General features: G+C 50.3%; 4 protein-coding genes across 4 annotated transcripts; 2 read left to right on the top strand and 2 right to left on the bottom strand.

The window, feature by feature from the left end:
• The first annotated feature begins 2,066 nt into the window (after positions 1–2,066).
• BO80DRAFT_428984 (phosphotransferase family protein) lies at positions 2,067–3,444 on the top strand. Its single transcript, XM_025720367.1, has one exon. It carries the CDS (start codon positions 2,380–2,382, stop codon positions 3,394–3,396), a length of 1,017 nt encoding a protein of 338 aa, XP_025570890.1. The 5' UTR covers positions 2,067–2,379; the 3' UTR covers positions 3,397–3,444.
• Positions 3,445–9,163: 5,719 nt separating this feature from the next.
• BO80DRAFT_223507 (uncharacterized protein) lies at positions 9,164–10,608 on the top strand. The gene is made up of 3 exons (XM_025714416.1): positions 9,164–9,432; positions 9,484–9,674; positions 9,742–10,608. The coding sequence occupies exons 1-3, from the start codon at positions 9,338–9,340 to the stop codon at positions 10,221–10,223; spliced, it is 768 nt and encodes a 255-aa protein (XP_025570889.1). The 5' UTR covers positions 9,164–9,337; the 3' UTR covers positions 10,224–10,608.
• Positions 10,609–10,637: 29 nt separating this feature from the next.
• BO80DRAFT_366107 (uncharacterized protein) lies at positions 10,638–11,127 on the bottom strand (the record flags this gene model as incomplete). The annotated part of the gene is made up of 3 exons (XM_025716228.1): positions 10,638–10,738; positions 10,775–10,871; positions 10,924–11,127. 3 exons carry the CDS (start codon positions 11,125–11,127, stop codon positions 10,638–10,640), a joined length of 402 nt encoding a protein of 133 aa, XP_025570888.1.
• A 268-nt stretch (positions 11,128–11,395) lies between these two features.
• BO80DRAFT_223451 (putative NADH-ubiquinone oxidoreductase 64 kDa subunit) lies at positions 11,396–14,135 on the bottom strand. Its single transcript, XM_025714415.1, has 5 exons — positions 13,134–14,135; positions 12,736–13,076; positions 12,537–12,687; positions 11,757–12,488; positions 11,396–11,681 (listed from the first exon to the last, which is right to left on the bottom strand). Exons 1-5 carry the CDS (start codon positions 13,948–13,950, stop codon positions 11,665–11,667), a joined length of 2,058 nt encoding a protein of 685 aa, XP_025570887.1. The 5' UTR covers positions 13,951–14,135; the 3' UTR covers positions 11,396–11,664.
• Positions 14,136–14,215: the final 80 nt, after the last annotated feature.

The following is a 14,215-nucleotide window of genomic DNA, read 5'->3' as shown; positions in this document are numbered from 1 at the left end:
GGTTGCGTTGGAGGGTGTGGTATGTCCCCTACCCCTCCTCTCCTCTTCTTCCCTTCCTTTGCCTCCGATCGGGGTCTAGATGTCAGTATCATGATGGCTTACTTTATTTGTATTTCTCTATGATATAGGCCAACCACGAAGACCTTCCCAGTATCCAACTAAGCCCAACCCCAACCCCACATCCCAATATCAAAATCCTGCACCTCCGAGCCAGTGGCCCCACGCTACTTGAACAAGGACCGCCCCCATCAACCGCAAACCACAGGACGTTGTTGGAGAAATACGCCCAATGGGCCTTCGCACCGAATAGATTCCCACATCTCCAGGTCCTAGCCTACGGGGATCTCTCCTACGAGGGATATTACAATAAATATAATGTTCTGCTGTGTCGAGATGGGGAGGATGGTGGGGGTGGGTATAGAGAGTTGACTGGTTCGGGTGGTGATGAGGGGAGGTATTGGGATTTGGTACGCGAGTATAGACATGTATTGGGGGTTTGTGCGTTTGAGGAGATGATTGTGGGGAGGGGGGTGCCTTGATTACTTTTTATTTTTATTATTTGTTAGTGGTTTTGGGGGGGGGGGGGGGGGATGGAAGTGGTTTATAGTAGGAATCGGGTATCCATTTTACAGTTGTAAAACGAGGACCTGTGAATTCCCTCTTCCGGTTAGTTTTGCCGTTTCTGGTATAGCCTCCCGATACGCCGTACTGTAAACACCGCCCGCCTGGCTTCCCAATATAAAAGAGCCCTCCCTCACTGTTCTGACCTCGTCTCCTCCCAAATCTTTTTCTCTTCCCAAACTCCCTCCAATATTCTGCACTCACCCATATTCCTGGCCATTCGAACTCCGCCACCCCCTTTCTTTTTTTTTTTTTTCCCGGAATTTGCGGCTGCGCCCTCTCACCTCCACGTCCGGTTTCCTTTTCCTCGTTTACGTTGACCGGCGTTTTGAGCTGATTCTGTCTCCCTCTATTTTTTTTATACAGTGAATTGGTTCATATTCTCTGCTTGCTTCCCTATCTTCTACTGAAAAACGAATTTACATGAGGTCTTGCTTTTCCAGCCGCTCTTCATTAATGGTATCCGCCCTTTCGACTCCCTTATCAAAGGAAAGATATTGACTCCAGGCTTGACAGACTCCCAATGCTGATTACAGCTTACAATCGACCCCATTTGGCGCCCGTCCTGTGTCGCACTTTCGCCCTAACCACGCCGATCCCATGTGCCGCGTATGCGGTTGGAACGCTCAGATGACAACGATTTAGCATCCGGGAGAAACAAATCCAATGGCATAAATGCCTCACCTGTGGTTTTGTTGGTTATTTTCGCCACAGACACCGGTGTCATTCCCGCGGAAGCAGTTTCGTAAAGTCTGGAACCAAACCTCACCGCCAAGTGATGAATGATTGGAGCTCTGTTGTCAAATTTCCGGTCTGCTGCGCCCCATGACAAGCTACTGTGGAAAGGACTGCTACAAGAACAATCATTCGCCAACGCAGAGTTTCTTGGCAAATGACACTATGCTCTCGTGCTCTCGTGCTCTCATGACCATAACGCTGATTCCTTACCTCGCTTTGAGCAATTCAGCAATGTTTGGTTAATCCTGCCATTGACTGGGTATAGTGACTATATGACAACCGTGCTGTAGTGGATTTTGGTGTCAAAAGTATAGTTTATCGTCTTATATCCATTCATGCTGTCCTTGTAATGTCGGAAACATCAGGCTCATCCTTGTCTGAACTGGTCAACATCCTGCTACATCTAAGAATTGGCATCAGTGTCTCCACCTTCCGGGTGGTTCCGGACGGATCACCTGCTTGGCGATGTACGCACCAGCAGTCTAGCCAGGCTTTAGTGTCTATACCAGTAAGCCACTGGCCGATCTAAATACAGGTAGCATAGCCATGGATAAGACGGGACGGGTATGAGTTAATCCGAATCCCGTGATGAAAGTTGATTGAAGTCAAGGTGGATTAATAGTCGGCCCGATTACCGAAGCCGACAGATTCCTCATATACGCACCACTGTAGCTATAGGCTTTAGATAGCCAAACACTCATTCTACCTTCTACGGTGTCTATAGAGATCAATGTCACTTCCTTTACTGTAATCTAAATTTTCTCGCCTATAAGCCTCGTGCAGTTTGGATAATCGACTCCCCGACTTCCCCGATCCTGAGCTACCCGCTCATTTCATCCCTGACCGGAGGAATCTCGGTCCGGTGGACTCGGCTATATCTACCATTAGGGGTCGCATAGATAGATATCAATCAGTTATCTTCCTCAGAGGACATCGCACTTTAGCACCGGGTTACTCAACTAAGTAAACCCTCAATATTGCCTGATATTCTGGACTGCTCTCCACGCATCGCCGCTCACCATGACACTACATGACGAGAGCTCTCAGGAACCAGAGCAGCTTCCTCGGGAGAACTGGGCCTTTCTCCCCAGCCTCCCTCTGTTCTCAGGGCCGACTGTTCCAAAAGTTGGACGCCAGTTTTTTACTCATTCTCCCTCTACCATCCTCAAACTGGGCACTGACGATGGCGAAGGCAAGATGACCGCGCTCGCCCATTCCATTCTGGGCCCCTGTGTCCCACGCGTCATTTGCGTCATCACGCTTCCAAGAATAACCTCAGACGCCTTGACGCCCAACCGCACCCAACAGGGCCTCATCCTCACTCACCAGCCGGGCACGCCGCTAGTCGAGCTCTGGCCGTCACTCACCCCTCTGCAGCGCCAGACCATCAAGGCAGAGCTCTGCCGTCTCCTTGTGCGTATGCGTACGCACCACTTCTCTTACTACGGCCGGCCCACGCGGCAGCCGTACCTCCTCTTCTCCGAATTCGGCATAGAGACATATGTATGTTGCGCCTCCCGCTCAGAGTGGGATGACTCGCGCGTCCGCGCGCTGCAGGCCTCTGCCCCAGATGCAGAACGTGCAGTCGCCCTTGAGCGAGTACAGCGTGACACCACCGGCGCAGGTGATTGGGACCGACCTGTCCTCTCGCATGGGGACTTGTCTGACCGGAACATCCTTGTGGACCCCTGCACGCTCGCGGTGACGGGTTTCCTGGACTGGGAGATGGCCAATATCATGCCCGCGTACTTTGAGTACGTCGCGGCACGGCTGTCTGGGGGCCATCAACCTGAGTGGAGGAGGGAACTGTTAGATGTGCTGAGGTCTGTTCTGCGCTGCGAGTGCGATGCTGGGCGCCAGGAAGACCTGGATGCTGTCAATGTCGATGATGGAGAGGAAAGATACAGGAGGACGTTGGCGGCGTGGGATGCTGTCGTCGATGTTGAGAGAATCGCGCAGGGATACGACAATGACTGTGAATGGACTTTTGAAACCGGTCTACCAGATGTTTCACAAAAGACTGGTTCTGCCTTATAGTTCAATGAGTACGAGAAGCAGCAGCAAATACATAGGAGTAATTCAGACATTATAGAGTAGTATTACCTGATGCTTCTTGATGGATTTGATCAGGCTTCTGCTGACTGTCACACTTTTAGCAGCTGCTACAAGCCTTTCGCGACTTGATACGATTTTGTGGAAAAATAAAAAAAAAAAAAAAAATAAAAGCTTCGCTGCAGAGCTGGGGGCTGCTGGGGTATTACCAAATGCATGTGATAGAAACTCACACTCTTCCTCTTTTTTCAGAGGTAAGCAGGTTTGTGCCAAAACATGCCTCTGCACACATGCAGCGGCGCAGCCAGCACCATGGGTGTTAAGAAAAGAACAGCCCCTGCTACTCAAGCACATTATCACCTGCACGCCACGAAACAGAGACAAGAGAAAGAGCCTGAGCCGATTAATCACACTGGAGATGCTGACATGGGAGATGCCCCAGAGGTCCATGTGACTCCGAACGCAACTCGCCTCATCCCCATCAATCCCCATCAATCACCAACCCAGGCTGGACCAGAGCCATCAAAGCAAGATCAAGGCGACCCAACCCTGCCCCAGAAAACCAACATATAGGCGGCCAGTGCCTGGACGGGATACTCCCCGCCTCTCCGACCCATGAATTTTCCAAAACCCAGCTAAGTGTGGAGCTCCGAAACCACATCACTGATTCAGTGGCATCTCGCACTGCTCAGATAAAGACTACAGGAGATGAATTCCTAGGGGCTTGTCTCTGTGATTAGGCAAAGGATCGCTGAATAGGAAGAACAGAGCCTCCAAGGAGCTGTCTCTTCGGGCAGGGACATTAGGACCTTGGTCATCAATTTCAGCAAAAACTTAGCAACTGAGCACCCTACTGAGGGAGAAGAGAATCACTTGCCCACACGCTCTGAATACGCGGGGCTTGGAGGGTGGTTTCGTGGTGGCCTTGGTGGTTGTCTTGGGTTGGGGCTTGGGCGGCTCGTCATTTGTGTCATCGTCTGTTGTTTCATCGTTGTCCACGGGCGGTTGCTGCGGTTGCTACGGTTATTGCTTGTGAGGTAGTTGTGAGGAGGGACTTTTTGGTTCAGGGAGGTCAGGAGTTGGTGATTTCGGGGTTGGTGAGTTCTGTTTCATCTGCTTCTTGCCCCCGATTGTACCAAGCTTTTGGTTACACTGATGCGGCTGCTTTCAGGTGCATTGCTGGGGATGGGTGATCTTCCACCGTGGGTTGCTTTTGCTGGTTTCTGCTTTGGCGGGCTTGCTTCTTCACTTCGTATCAGGAAAAAGGCCATGTCGCTGTACTACAACGCCACCTGCAAGTCAGTTTTGAACATCCGGCTGGTGGGGAACGCGGAAAGGGCCTGAGAATGTGCAGCATGCATAATCCCACTGACAGGGAAGGTCTGTTCCAGAAGGCGAAGACAGAGACTGAGGTCTGGCCCGCACAAGGAGGATTAGCTGCAGCATTCCGCACCCAACTATGTACTATAGATCCTCCCACTCTGTGCCAGCTACGGGCTCAATCCCGGTCACTTGGGCATCTGTAGGCCTTTTCCAGTAGACCATTGCGTCCCTTTTGTAGCACGAGATCCAGCCTCTCGCGGGCGATGAGTGTCCCATTGGCTCAAGCAGGACATGATCGCGTTTCACAACCCTGGAGATATGGCAGTCCTGCAGTAACTCACGCGAAATCTGCGAGACAACCCAGGAAGAGGGATGGAGAGGCGCTTTTGATCGTCCTGAACCTAGAGGTCGAACCACGCAGGGGCATGCGGTGTTTGTTTGTCTCTGGGGAGGAACCGCTTCAGAGCGAAGGCTAAGGGCAGCAGCAGAAAAGAAATTAAATTGGAGAGATTGTGATTGGGCGTTCTGTTACTACGTGAGCTGTGCATCCTCTTGTGTCTTGGATCGTCACACGTAGTAAAGCCTACTAGGGGCTTCAGGCAGGTACTAGAAACTTGCAGGACTGGCTCTTTTGTTTCTACAAGAAGCCTTGATATTTTATACCTCGCTCTGGCCATTTCAGACTCTGGTACTCCTTTACTTTCAATTGATCTTGAAGTTACAGCTCTACCAAGATGGACCGCTTCCCCTCTACTCGCGGCTTCATAGACCAGCCCGACCTCTACCAACCTCATTCCAGCTCCAGCGCATCCAGAACCCCCGAGACTCCCCCTTCTGTGCTCGATGCCTGATCCGACTCCAGCTCTCGCAGTCCAGAGACAATGATACCTTATCAGCACCCATGGGATGTTGAGTCTATAGACGGACTGCCCTGGCTTATGGGACATGGCAATAGGTCAGAGTGGTGGCATTGACGTCTACTAGCTGGTAAAGACATATCGAAAATTCTGTTCAATGGCTGGATGGATGCTGACCTGTCATGCAGGGATTCGAAGCCGTCCGCGAAGAGCCCACCGCAGGAAAGAAGCCTGTCAAGTATTGGCGCCTGACAGAAGAGGCCGTCACCAACAGCATCCAATCTACAACGCGCTATCGGAAACAGATGAATTTACAAGAAGTCGGTGGCGTCGGATCCGCCTGCACCACAGCGTCAGCGGTCAGGAGCTAAAGGAGGAGGGGGAGATGACGAGGTTCACTGCGAGGTTTCAAAGCTTGGGACATAGTATACATGGTTTGAGCCCGGATGAGTATCAAAGGGAACGAGTCTGACCAGCAACGACAACATGAGACATAACTTAGGCGCCCGAGGCCCCCTTGCCAACAGCCTAAGCACGTTCCAAAAACGAACAGGATAGAATAGCAATTCGCTACGAGCTCTCAAATTTTAGCCGCCGAGTTGATCCTGGTCAAGATACATCCATTATCAACAAATTGAATATCACACCAAAACCCAACTTTGGGTCGAAGGTTCCGACCCAAATCTAAACCCAGCCTGGATTTGGGTTGAAGCTCGTACTGCACCATGTTCCTGGCACAATGGTTCAGCAAATCAATAGACCATCCTAAGCGCTGTCCCTGTGAGGCTAACTGTGCCGCAATCTTCATGTAGAACTCGGATAAAATGGAATTACGACAACTCAACTCAAGGCGAATGACTCTGAGGTCAGTGCATAGATCCTGCGGACTATTTGTACAGAAACACCAAACCAATCGATTTCATTACATCGGTCCACTTCGTTGGCAAATCAGTGGATGTTAATCCTTCTCTGCTCATTCGTACATTTGCCTCGCTCGTGCCCAGTTTGACTTTGTCCGCCCATGCCAATGCTCCTATCTCCAGCACGTTCCGCTGCTGCTTGAGGGCATGCATGTCGAAATTTAGATGGTAAATAATAGACTGGCTACAGCTAATGTAGTCTATTCGACCCCCAGAATGGGTTTTAGGATTCTTTGATAATAATTCACTAGATTAGATTACAGCCTCCATCAACTTGTGTTCCAAAGCGCCAGTCGTAAAAAGAAAAATAATGAATCCCATGCTAAGAAACTCCGGTTCACAACACCCCAGGAACAGATCTTCTCAAACGAATGCTCCAATAATGTACAGTTATCATTAGCAAATAGTACGAGGTCGTTTTGGCTGACGTGCCTCTGCCCCGCACGAAAGCACCCGCTTTCTCTTCGGCCGACGGTCCGATCTAGCCCAATGAAAATCAATAATCAGCGCCTGTTGCAGCTCAGCATTCCATAGAATATTATCAAAACTCCGAGAGAGCGGATCTTCTTCACAGATCTCGAGATTTCATGATTCAATTCTTCAACTCTCAACGATCTAGCGACGATGTTGTGGCCATATCGAATGAGCTCGCCAAAGGTCGTTGGTCGATTTTGTTCCTCTGCTTGTCTCTGCCGCTCCTCTGCTTGTTTCCGTTGCTTCTCCGCCTCCAGAAAGAGTTTTTTTTATAATCTGGAATATCGTTACTGGCCATGGGATCCGCAAGACGCGTCCCCCAACCTTCCATTGTCTGCTTAAATTACAGTCACAGGAATTTCAAACATGTCTGCTGCAGCAACTCCTTAGGAGACCAACACATGCCTTATTAGACTAAGAGGGAGGGTAAGGCGGTCGGGCATCCATGTGTAAGCGCCAGCCTAGTAACTAAGTCTTTTACGTGTGCATGGTTCCCTTTACTGAGCCAATTTCTGGAGAGATGCAATCGCCTCGGCCCATGCTGCTCACTGAAAATCTGCTCCTGCAAATGTGATGTCGCGCAATAACTTCAATGATAGATGCTCGTACTCAAGTATCGCTTAGGGAAGACCAGGAACGCGCGGTTGACCGTAGCGCTAGCACGACCCTCCACCAATGACTCGTAGAAAGGGGAGAGAGACCCCATACATCGACGAATCCATAGATGCTGAGAGTAGTGGGACGATTAGAAGTCATATAAGTCTCTACCTTCGGCTGCAGCAATGTGTTGGTGTTCGTAGCCAGTCAAAACAGTATGCGCCAGAGCACAAACATGCTCCGCCTTTGTGCTGATATGTTGGAGTAGCATTCTATCTAAATCTCTCAATCTCCCGTAGTTAGCTGCGGCGCAGGACCTTCACACACACAAGCCGCCTACGATATGGTGGTGATTCGCTGAACCACTATGCTGGGAACACGCCGGAACCGCCGGAAGGTGGAGGCACTGGGAGTCTGGACCTCAATTCCTTTCCGGATGTAGCATGGCGTTAACCAGTCCAGATAAGGATGGGGGAACGATGCGATCGGCTGGTATGCCCTTCTTATAGATCCCGCAGCGTTTGTTCTAAGCGGTCCCATCAAGCCTGCTTTATTGTGAAATTTATTGCAGATGTTTTGTAAGAATTTCTCTAATATGAGACATGAAAGACGAGAAAGTTGCTTGCTGCGGAGTTATTGCATTAGTCTCATGTGATAAAGCGGTGGGTAGTCAGACCCTTGGACACGGTCGGAGCGAGCTTGGCTGATTGGACGTGCGCAAACATCCTGTATAACCTCAAACACTGAACAGTTCTCTGAGGAAGTATCTGAGATACATGTTTTTTCATTAATGGAATTTTTTTTGATGGCTTCGCGAGATTACAATTTACAGAGTATCTTAGATTTGTTCGCTCCTTTCCGCAAGATGCCGATCACAAGGCGGGAAGCAGGTATTGCGCTTATAGTACCTTTGGCCTACAACTATGAATGGCTAGACAACATATGCATGTTTGTTGGCCAAAAAGGGGTCTTTGCAGACGCGTGGCTTAACACCTGCGGGGTTCTATAATCAGGGATAGTGCAGGGGGGACATGTGATCATTTATATGACTCTGCCCTCCCGTATTATACGCTTCCTATCTGCAATGTGAAGGAACAGCTTCAATCATCCATCTCACCATGGGTGTATCTGAGAGTAAAGTGATAGCCGGCACTATTTCCGACGCTTGCAGTAAAGCTGCAGATACCGAGAAAATTGATTTGAATGACATTGTTTCTAGAGAAGAGGTATGCTAGTCATGCGAATTCGACGCACAAGCTAAAACCGAGTAGTTCATGAGATCGTTGCGGGAGGTCTGGACATATGTCCCTGAGGAGATCAGAAGAAGCATCGGTAGACCGCCAAAGAAGGAAAGCCACAGACGCTCCCAAAAAGAATCGAGAAAATCGACAAAACCAGTTATGCCAAAGATAACCATTTCACAGGATTTGATGGCTAGTGCATCGTATTGGAGCAAAAACCCATCGTCATTCTTTCGAGATGAAAGCATCAACCTAGATCTGGAGAACTCGCCGATCACTGGAGCCTACCTATGCCTCGAACAAGTCAACCGTCGAAAGAAGATCGATATTATTCGTGCACGCCTCCTTAAAACCGTGTTTTATCGATTGAAAACAAGATCGTCCATACATTATATGCGTTCAAACAATGTTGATTTTGTGGCATCAATAATATTCAATTCTGGATTGGTTCCATGTGACTCGGATAGAGTGAAACGCAACATTGTTCGGTGGACAGGTCAAGGTGGGAAGATCGATGCACTTTGTCGAAGTATTGGGGGCTCTTCCACAGATGAGGACTCATATCTCGGGCAATCTCTTTTGTTTGCCAGAAGACTGCCATGATGAGTTGTCTGTTACCTATTCAAATCTAGCAAGCTGAGACCGCTGACCATTGCAAAGCATAAGACGTTTGGGATACAAGGGATCATACAGGGACCAACAAATTCAAAATATTAAAGATCGTGGTATATTGGATGTTCAGGGCAGAGCTGTTTTGGACAGACTTGCTGCCGATGTGTTTAATTTCTTAGGGAAGAGAGTTAAGGCATCAATTGATGATTTCATCACTCAATGTCCAGAATCTGTTTTAGGTGAGGACAAAAAGGTCCTTGTTACCGAGTTTGTGTCTGATTGAACCACTGATTAGACTTTCTATAGGGCAAAATCTGCAACAAACACGTTGCTTCCAAATAGAACAGCAAATCCCGAAAGCAGTGCTACAGCCAGGCATCTCAACGCCAAATGACCGATCCTCACACACTTCCGATGCAGCTCAGGAAATTCGTTCAGACGATGAAACTCTTCTCCACACAACCCATGATTCTACAGCGACTACTTATATGTCACCAGCGATTGCAGCGAGGTTACGGGAGCCTCCAAGCCAATCGTTCGACAACGCTACAAACCAGATAACCGGTGCTAAACCTCGTGATGAGTCAGGCTCATCTGACATGAGAGATATCCTTAATGTGTATGATACACTACAGCCTATCTTGTCAATGCAAGGGTGTGGCTCTATATCCATGGACAAGCCCCGATCGACGCAGCCAATATGGTCAACGTCCATGACATACTTCAGCCAATATTACCAGCTTACAACTTTCCTTCATTTGACGGGCAGACCCATGGTGAGATGGTGAACGTATATGATACGCTACAACCCATCTTGTCAATGCAAGGGTGTGGCTCTGTCAATGGACAAGCCCCGATCGACACAGCCAATATGGTCAATGTCCATGACATGGTTCAGCCAATACCACCGGCGCAAGCTATGACCTCACCCAATGGGCATTCCCAAAGCAACGCAGTGGAAATGGCTGAACTACACGATATGTTTCAATCAATACCACCAGAGCAAGCTGCGAGGCCAGTGGCTAACCAGCTACCGATACAAGATCACTACTGCCAGGCCATGCGTGCTCAGAGTCCTACGGTCAATTTACCCTACCCATCTCTGCATTGTGAGTATTAAATATCCATAATGCCCTCTGGCTTCTAGGCGATTTTGTCCTTTTACTGGTTCGCAGAGGTTAATGTATGATATTTGGATAATATCACCTGGGTACAAAAATTATAGCTGCCGTTTGCGAATTGACCTGCGGATCAGTTGTAATCTCCATGTAAAATCCTTCCTGCGTTGCTTCTTCCTGCGTTGCTTCCTCCTGCGTTGCTCCTTTCATTGTTTCCTCACGTAACGTTTTCTCAGAAAGTGGAATCAGAAATCCTCTCTTTCGCGTATTTCCAACTGTTGTGGGGACTGCAAAATACAGCAAACGCCAGCCCCAGTTCTGCTTGAAAATCAATCTCACTTCCACAAAAAAGGAGAATCTGGACACATACTTCTGGATCTGGGATAGGCAATTCTCCTGAAAGAAGAGAAATTTGTTTCGCAAGTAAATCTCCTCCATAAGTATTGTTCCCACTCTTCTCCGCTTTGAGAAGCTTCGCGTGGCTTTCAACAGTTTGACGTGATAACTCAGGGATCATTTCTTTTATCCTTAGTCGAATGGCTTCAGCGGCGGGTGAGAGTTTCTGCGGATTCATTTTAACGAGAGTTGGGGATGTCCGGATATTGATCCAAGGCAGCGGGTGTCTAATGAGTTAACGGTAGAAAAATCGCTTCAGATAGAATCCATACACCTTTGACACAGGAAAAAACAATCATGGGGGCAGTGTTTCATACAAGTTGTTCGTCGATGATAACGCGATGAGGGGGAGGGGCACGAGGGGGAGTGAGGTAAAAGAAGGTTCCAGCGCTATTGGGCACAAATGCCTTCTGGTGGGAATGAGAGGTACTATAAAGAAAAACGGGCTTAGCAGGTGCAGAATAGTGGCCGGATCACGTGTGTAAATCGTTCAAGCAGCAACCAGTTGCTGAAACGCCGTGTGGAAATGACGCCGTAAACGGCCTCACTGGCGGTCATTTCCGGCGTCGATTTCACAGGTACTCATATTCTAGTTGTAACTGGGTAATATCTACTGGTAATCAAGTCCGTTCGTAAGTCACCGCAGTAGTGATGTATCTGCGGTCCGCTGATAGATTCGCACGAAATAAATCTACATCGTATCGAGGGGGAGCAATTAAAAGCTCATGAGATCTAGATGTAAGAAATAGATGTTAGCAAACTTATTTTTCTCCACTGAGGTATGCATAAGGGTTGTGGGGGAGGCACCTCTTCCGAAAAGAGCTCGCTTGGCCCAATCCATGGCCAGCATACACCGGGTCCGGAAACTGACACTCTCGGCAAAGTAGACACTGCGCCAGAGGTACATGGCCAACACGCCACCGCTAAAGTTCAGTCCGCCAAAGTCGAAGATGGCCGCGTTGCTGATGTACGCCAGACTTCCCAGGTGGCGGTATTTGAAGGCCTTGTACACCGCCTCATCAAGATCGCCGTAGTCGATCTGGTTGGCCTGCATGCCCGGAAGCGCCGCAGCAATCTTGGTGAGCTTGCGTCCGAGGTATTCACCCTGCTGGTTGGCTCGTTGGGCAGTGGCGGGGAGAGACGTGAGTTTGGTATCGATTTGGTGCAGGAGTTCGGAGAGCTCGTTGAACTCAAGGGTACCCGACTGGTCCTTGTCGTATTGTTCGAAGAGCTTGTCGAGGCGGCGGAGGTGGTTGGAGGCCTGAGGGAAGCGCTTCTTCACGCGGGTGGCCACCTCTCGCCATTCGCGGAAACTGAGGTGCAGCTTCTGAGGGTCCTTGCCCTTCTCCCAGGCGATCGTGCGCAGGAAGGACACAATGTTCCCGGCGAGGTTGTTCTGGACGGTCGAGCAGTCGCCGATGGCGTAGACGTCACCTAGAGGAGCGCCGATGAGACGAAGATGAGAGTCCGTCTCCAAGGCGTGCTTGTTGTTCTGGGACTCCAGCTTGTCGGAGATTTTCTTGCAAATTTCGGCGCGAGCTGGGATAGAGTGAGCCCTGGGTCTAATGTAGGTGGTTAGTCACATACCGACGCCAGTGGACCACAGGCAGAAGCCCATCGGGATCTCCTTCAAGATACGCTTCCCGTCCTCCTCTTGCGTGAAGAGAACCCGGTCGTCGCGGACCTCCGCCACTCGGGCGTTCGTCAACACATCCACATGGTCTCGAGCAAAACGGGACTGCGCCGTCAGTTACAGAACTTATGATGCGACAAAGGGCTGACCAACCTCGGCATACCGAGAAAGCGCTTCGTCGTAGGTGTTCAAGATATGGCTGCGACTCTGGATGATGTGCACCGAGATCTCATTCCGGAGAATCTTAGGGAAGGAGTATAGGAGGTCCTCGTTGAGCAGATCGAACAGCTCCGCGGCGAACTCGACACCAGTAGGGCCTCCACCACAGACCACGAAGGACAGAAGACGTTTACGCTCCTCATCACTGGTTGTAGGCAGACAGGCAAGTTCCATGTTATCCAAAACCTGGTTTTTGATCTTCCGCGCGTCGTCGATCGTCTTCAAGAAGTGGCAGTTTTCGAGGCCCTTGACGCCGTGAGGGTTCGTTACACAACCTACAGATCAGAATTAGCGGACGGCACACGCAGATGCAAGCAGGCTTCGAAACGTACCAACACCGATAACCAGCTTATCATAAGGCAGGTAGAATCTCTGCTCTTTGCCATTGGCATCCATCTGAGACACCTCGACCAGCTTCTCGGAGAAATCAACGTCCTGAGCCTCACCCTTGAGGAAATGGCCATTCACCCGTTGAACGATGCGACGAACGGGTTCAACCAGTGATCTCAGTCCCAGAGTACCCACCGTCGCAGAGGGCAGCATGGGAGTAAACAGGAAGTAGTTGGTAGGGGACACCACCGTGACGTGGTAGTCACCCGGGTTGAGGTGCTTGAGAAGCGCAATGCTACCCCAGCCCGTACCCAAAATCACCAACCGGGGCTTGTCCTTTTGCTGCAGCCGACCCTCCGAGTCATTGTCACCGATCAAGACCTCCGCAATGGGGAGGTTCTTCGGGCCACCGAGTCGGGGGTTCAGCGCCAATTCCGAAACCGGGATGTCCTCCGCGCTCGAGTTTTCGCGGTACGTGGTCGCATCGTAGACGAAGAAAGCCACGACGGCCGCACCGCTGATAACAATGAAGAACCCGCAGTACGCAAACGACTTGAAGAGGGCATTGCGAAGGCCGGCCTTTTGTGGGGGTGCATTGGGATCGGGGGTTGTGGAATTATGCCGGACTGAATACCGGGGGTTGAAAAAGGCACGCGATGCTAAGCATTGAGCTGCCGGAGTGTGACGAGGGAGCCGGGATCGGGAGGCCGCGAGAGCTACGGATGCTGGCGACTTCGAAGACTGGTATCGACGGGATAGAAGGCCGATTCTTCTGAGGGCATGGTGGTCCGGACGACTCCGGAGCAGCGCCGCGCTCATGACGTGTGAAAGGTGGCAGGGAAAGAGCGGTCACTGCGAAGGGCCAGGCCCGTAATAATCGACCGGCGGAGAGGCCCAATGGCACCAGAAGTGAAAGGAGAGAGAAGGAAGATAGCGAACGATTACACCGAGCTGGCACTCGAATCCAAAAGCATGGAGAGGGAAAGGAGAGGAGAGGAAGAGTTGAAAAAGCCGGTGGAGGGCGACAAACTGGCCTGCGCCTCGACGTCATCCGGCCAGCACGCTAGACCCGCCCGGGCTGCAG

Source organism: Aspergillus ibericus (assembly GCF_003184845.1).
Source record: "Aspergillus ibericus CBS 121593 unplaced genomic scaffold BO80scaffold_55, whole genome shotgun sequence".
NCBI lineage: Eukaryota > Fungi > Ascomycota > Eurotiomycetes > Eurotiales > Aspergillaceae > Aspergillus > Aspergillus ibericus.
The sequence above is the reverse complement of the archived record's forward strand: the minus strand, read 5'-3'. Positions and strand labels throughout refer to the sequence as shown.

Bases quoted from the DNA above. Each gene is read 5' to 3' on its own strand.
- BO80DRAFT_223451 (XM_025714415.1), bottom strand. From the start codon at position 13,950: ATGAGCGCGGCGCTGCTCCGGAGTCGTCCGGACCACCATGCCCTCAGA. The intron at 13,077-13,133 runs GTACGTTTCGAA...TCTGATCTGTAG, and splicing joins TAAGCTGGTTATCGGTGTTG to GTTGTGTAACGAACCCTCAC. The intron at 12,489-12,536 runs GTATGTGACTAA...ACTCTATCCCAG, and splicing joins CCTGTGGTCCACTGGCGTCG to CTCGCGCCGAAATTTGCAAG.
- BO80DRAFT_428984 (XM_025720367.1), top strand. From the start codon at position 2,380: ATGACACTACATGACGAGAGCTCTCAGGAACCAGAGCAGCTTCCTCGG.
- BO80DRAFT_223507 (XM_025714416.1), top strand. From the start codon at position 9,338: ATGCACTTTGTCGAAGTATTGGGGGCTCTTCCACAGATGAGGACTCAT. The intron at 9,433-9,483 runs GTCTGTTACCTA...ACCATTGCAAAG, and splicing joins GAAGACTGCCATGATGAGTT to CATAAGACGTTTGGGATACA. The intron at 9,675-9,741 runs GTGAGGACAAAA...GACTTTCTATAG, and splicing joins ATGTCCAGAATCTGTTTTAG to GGCAAAATCTGCAACAAACA.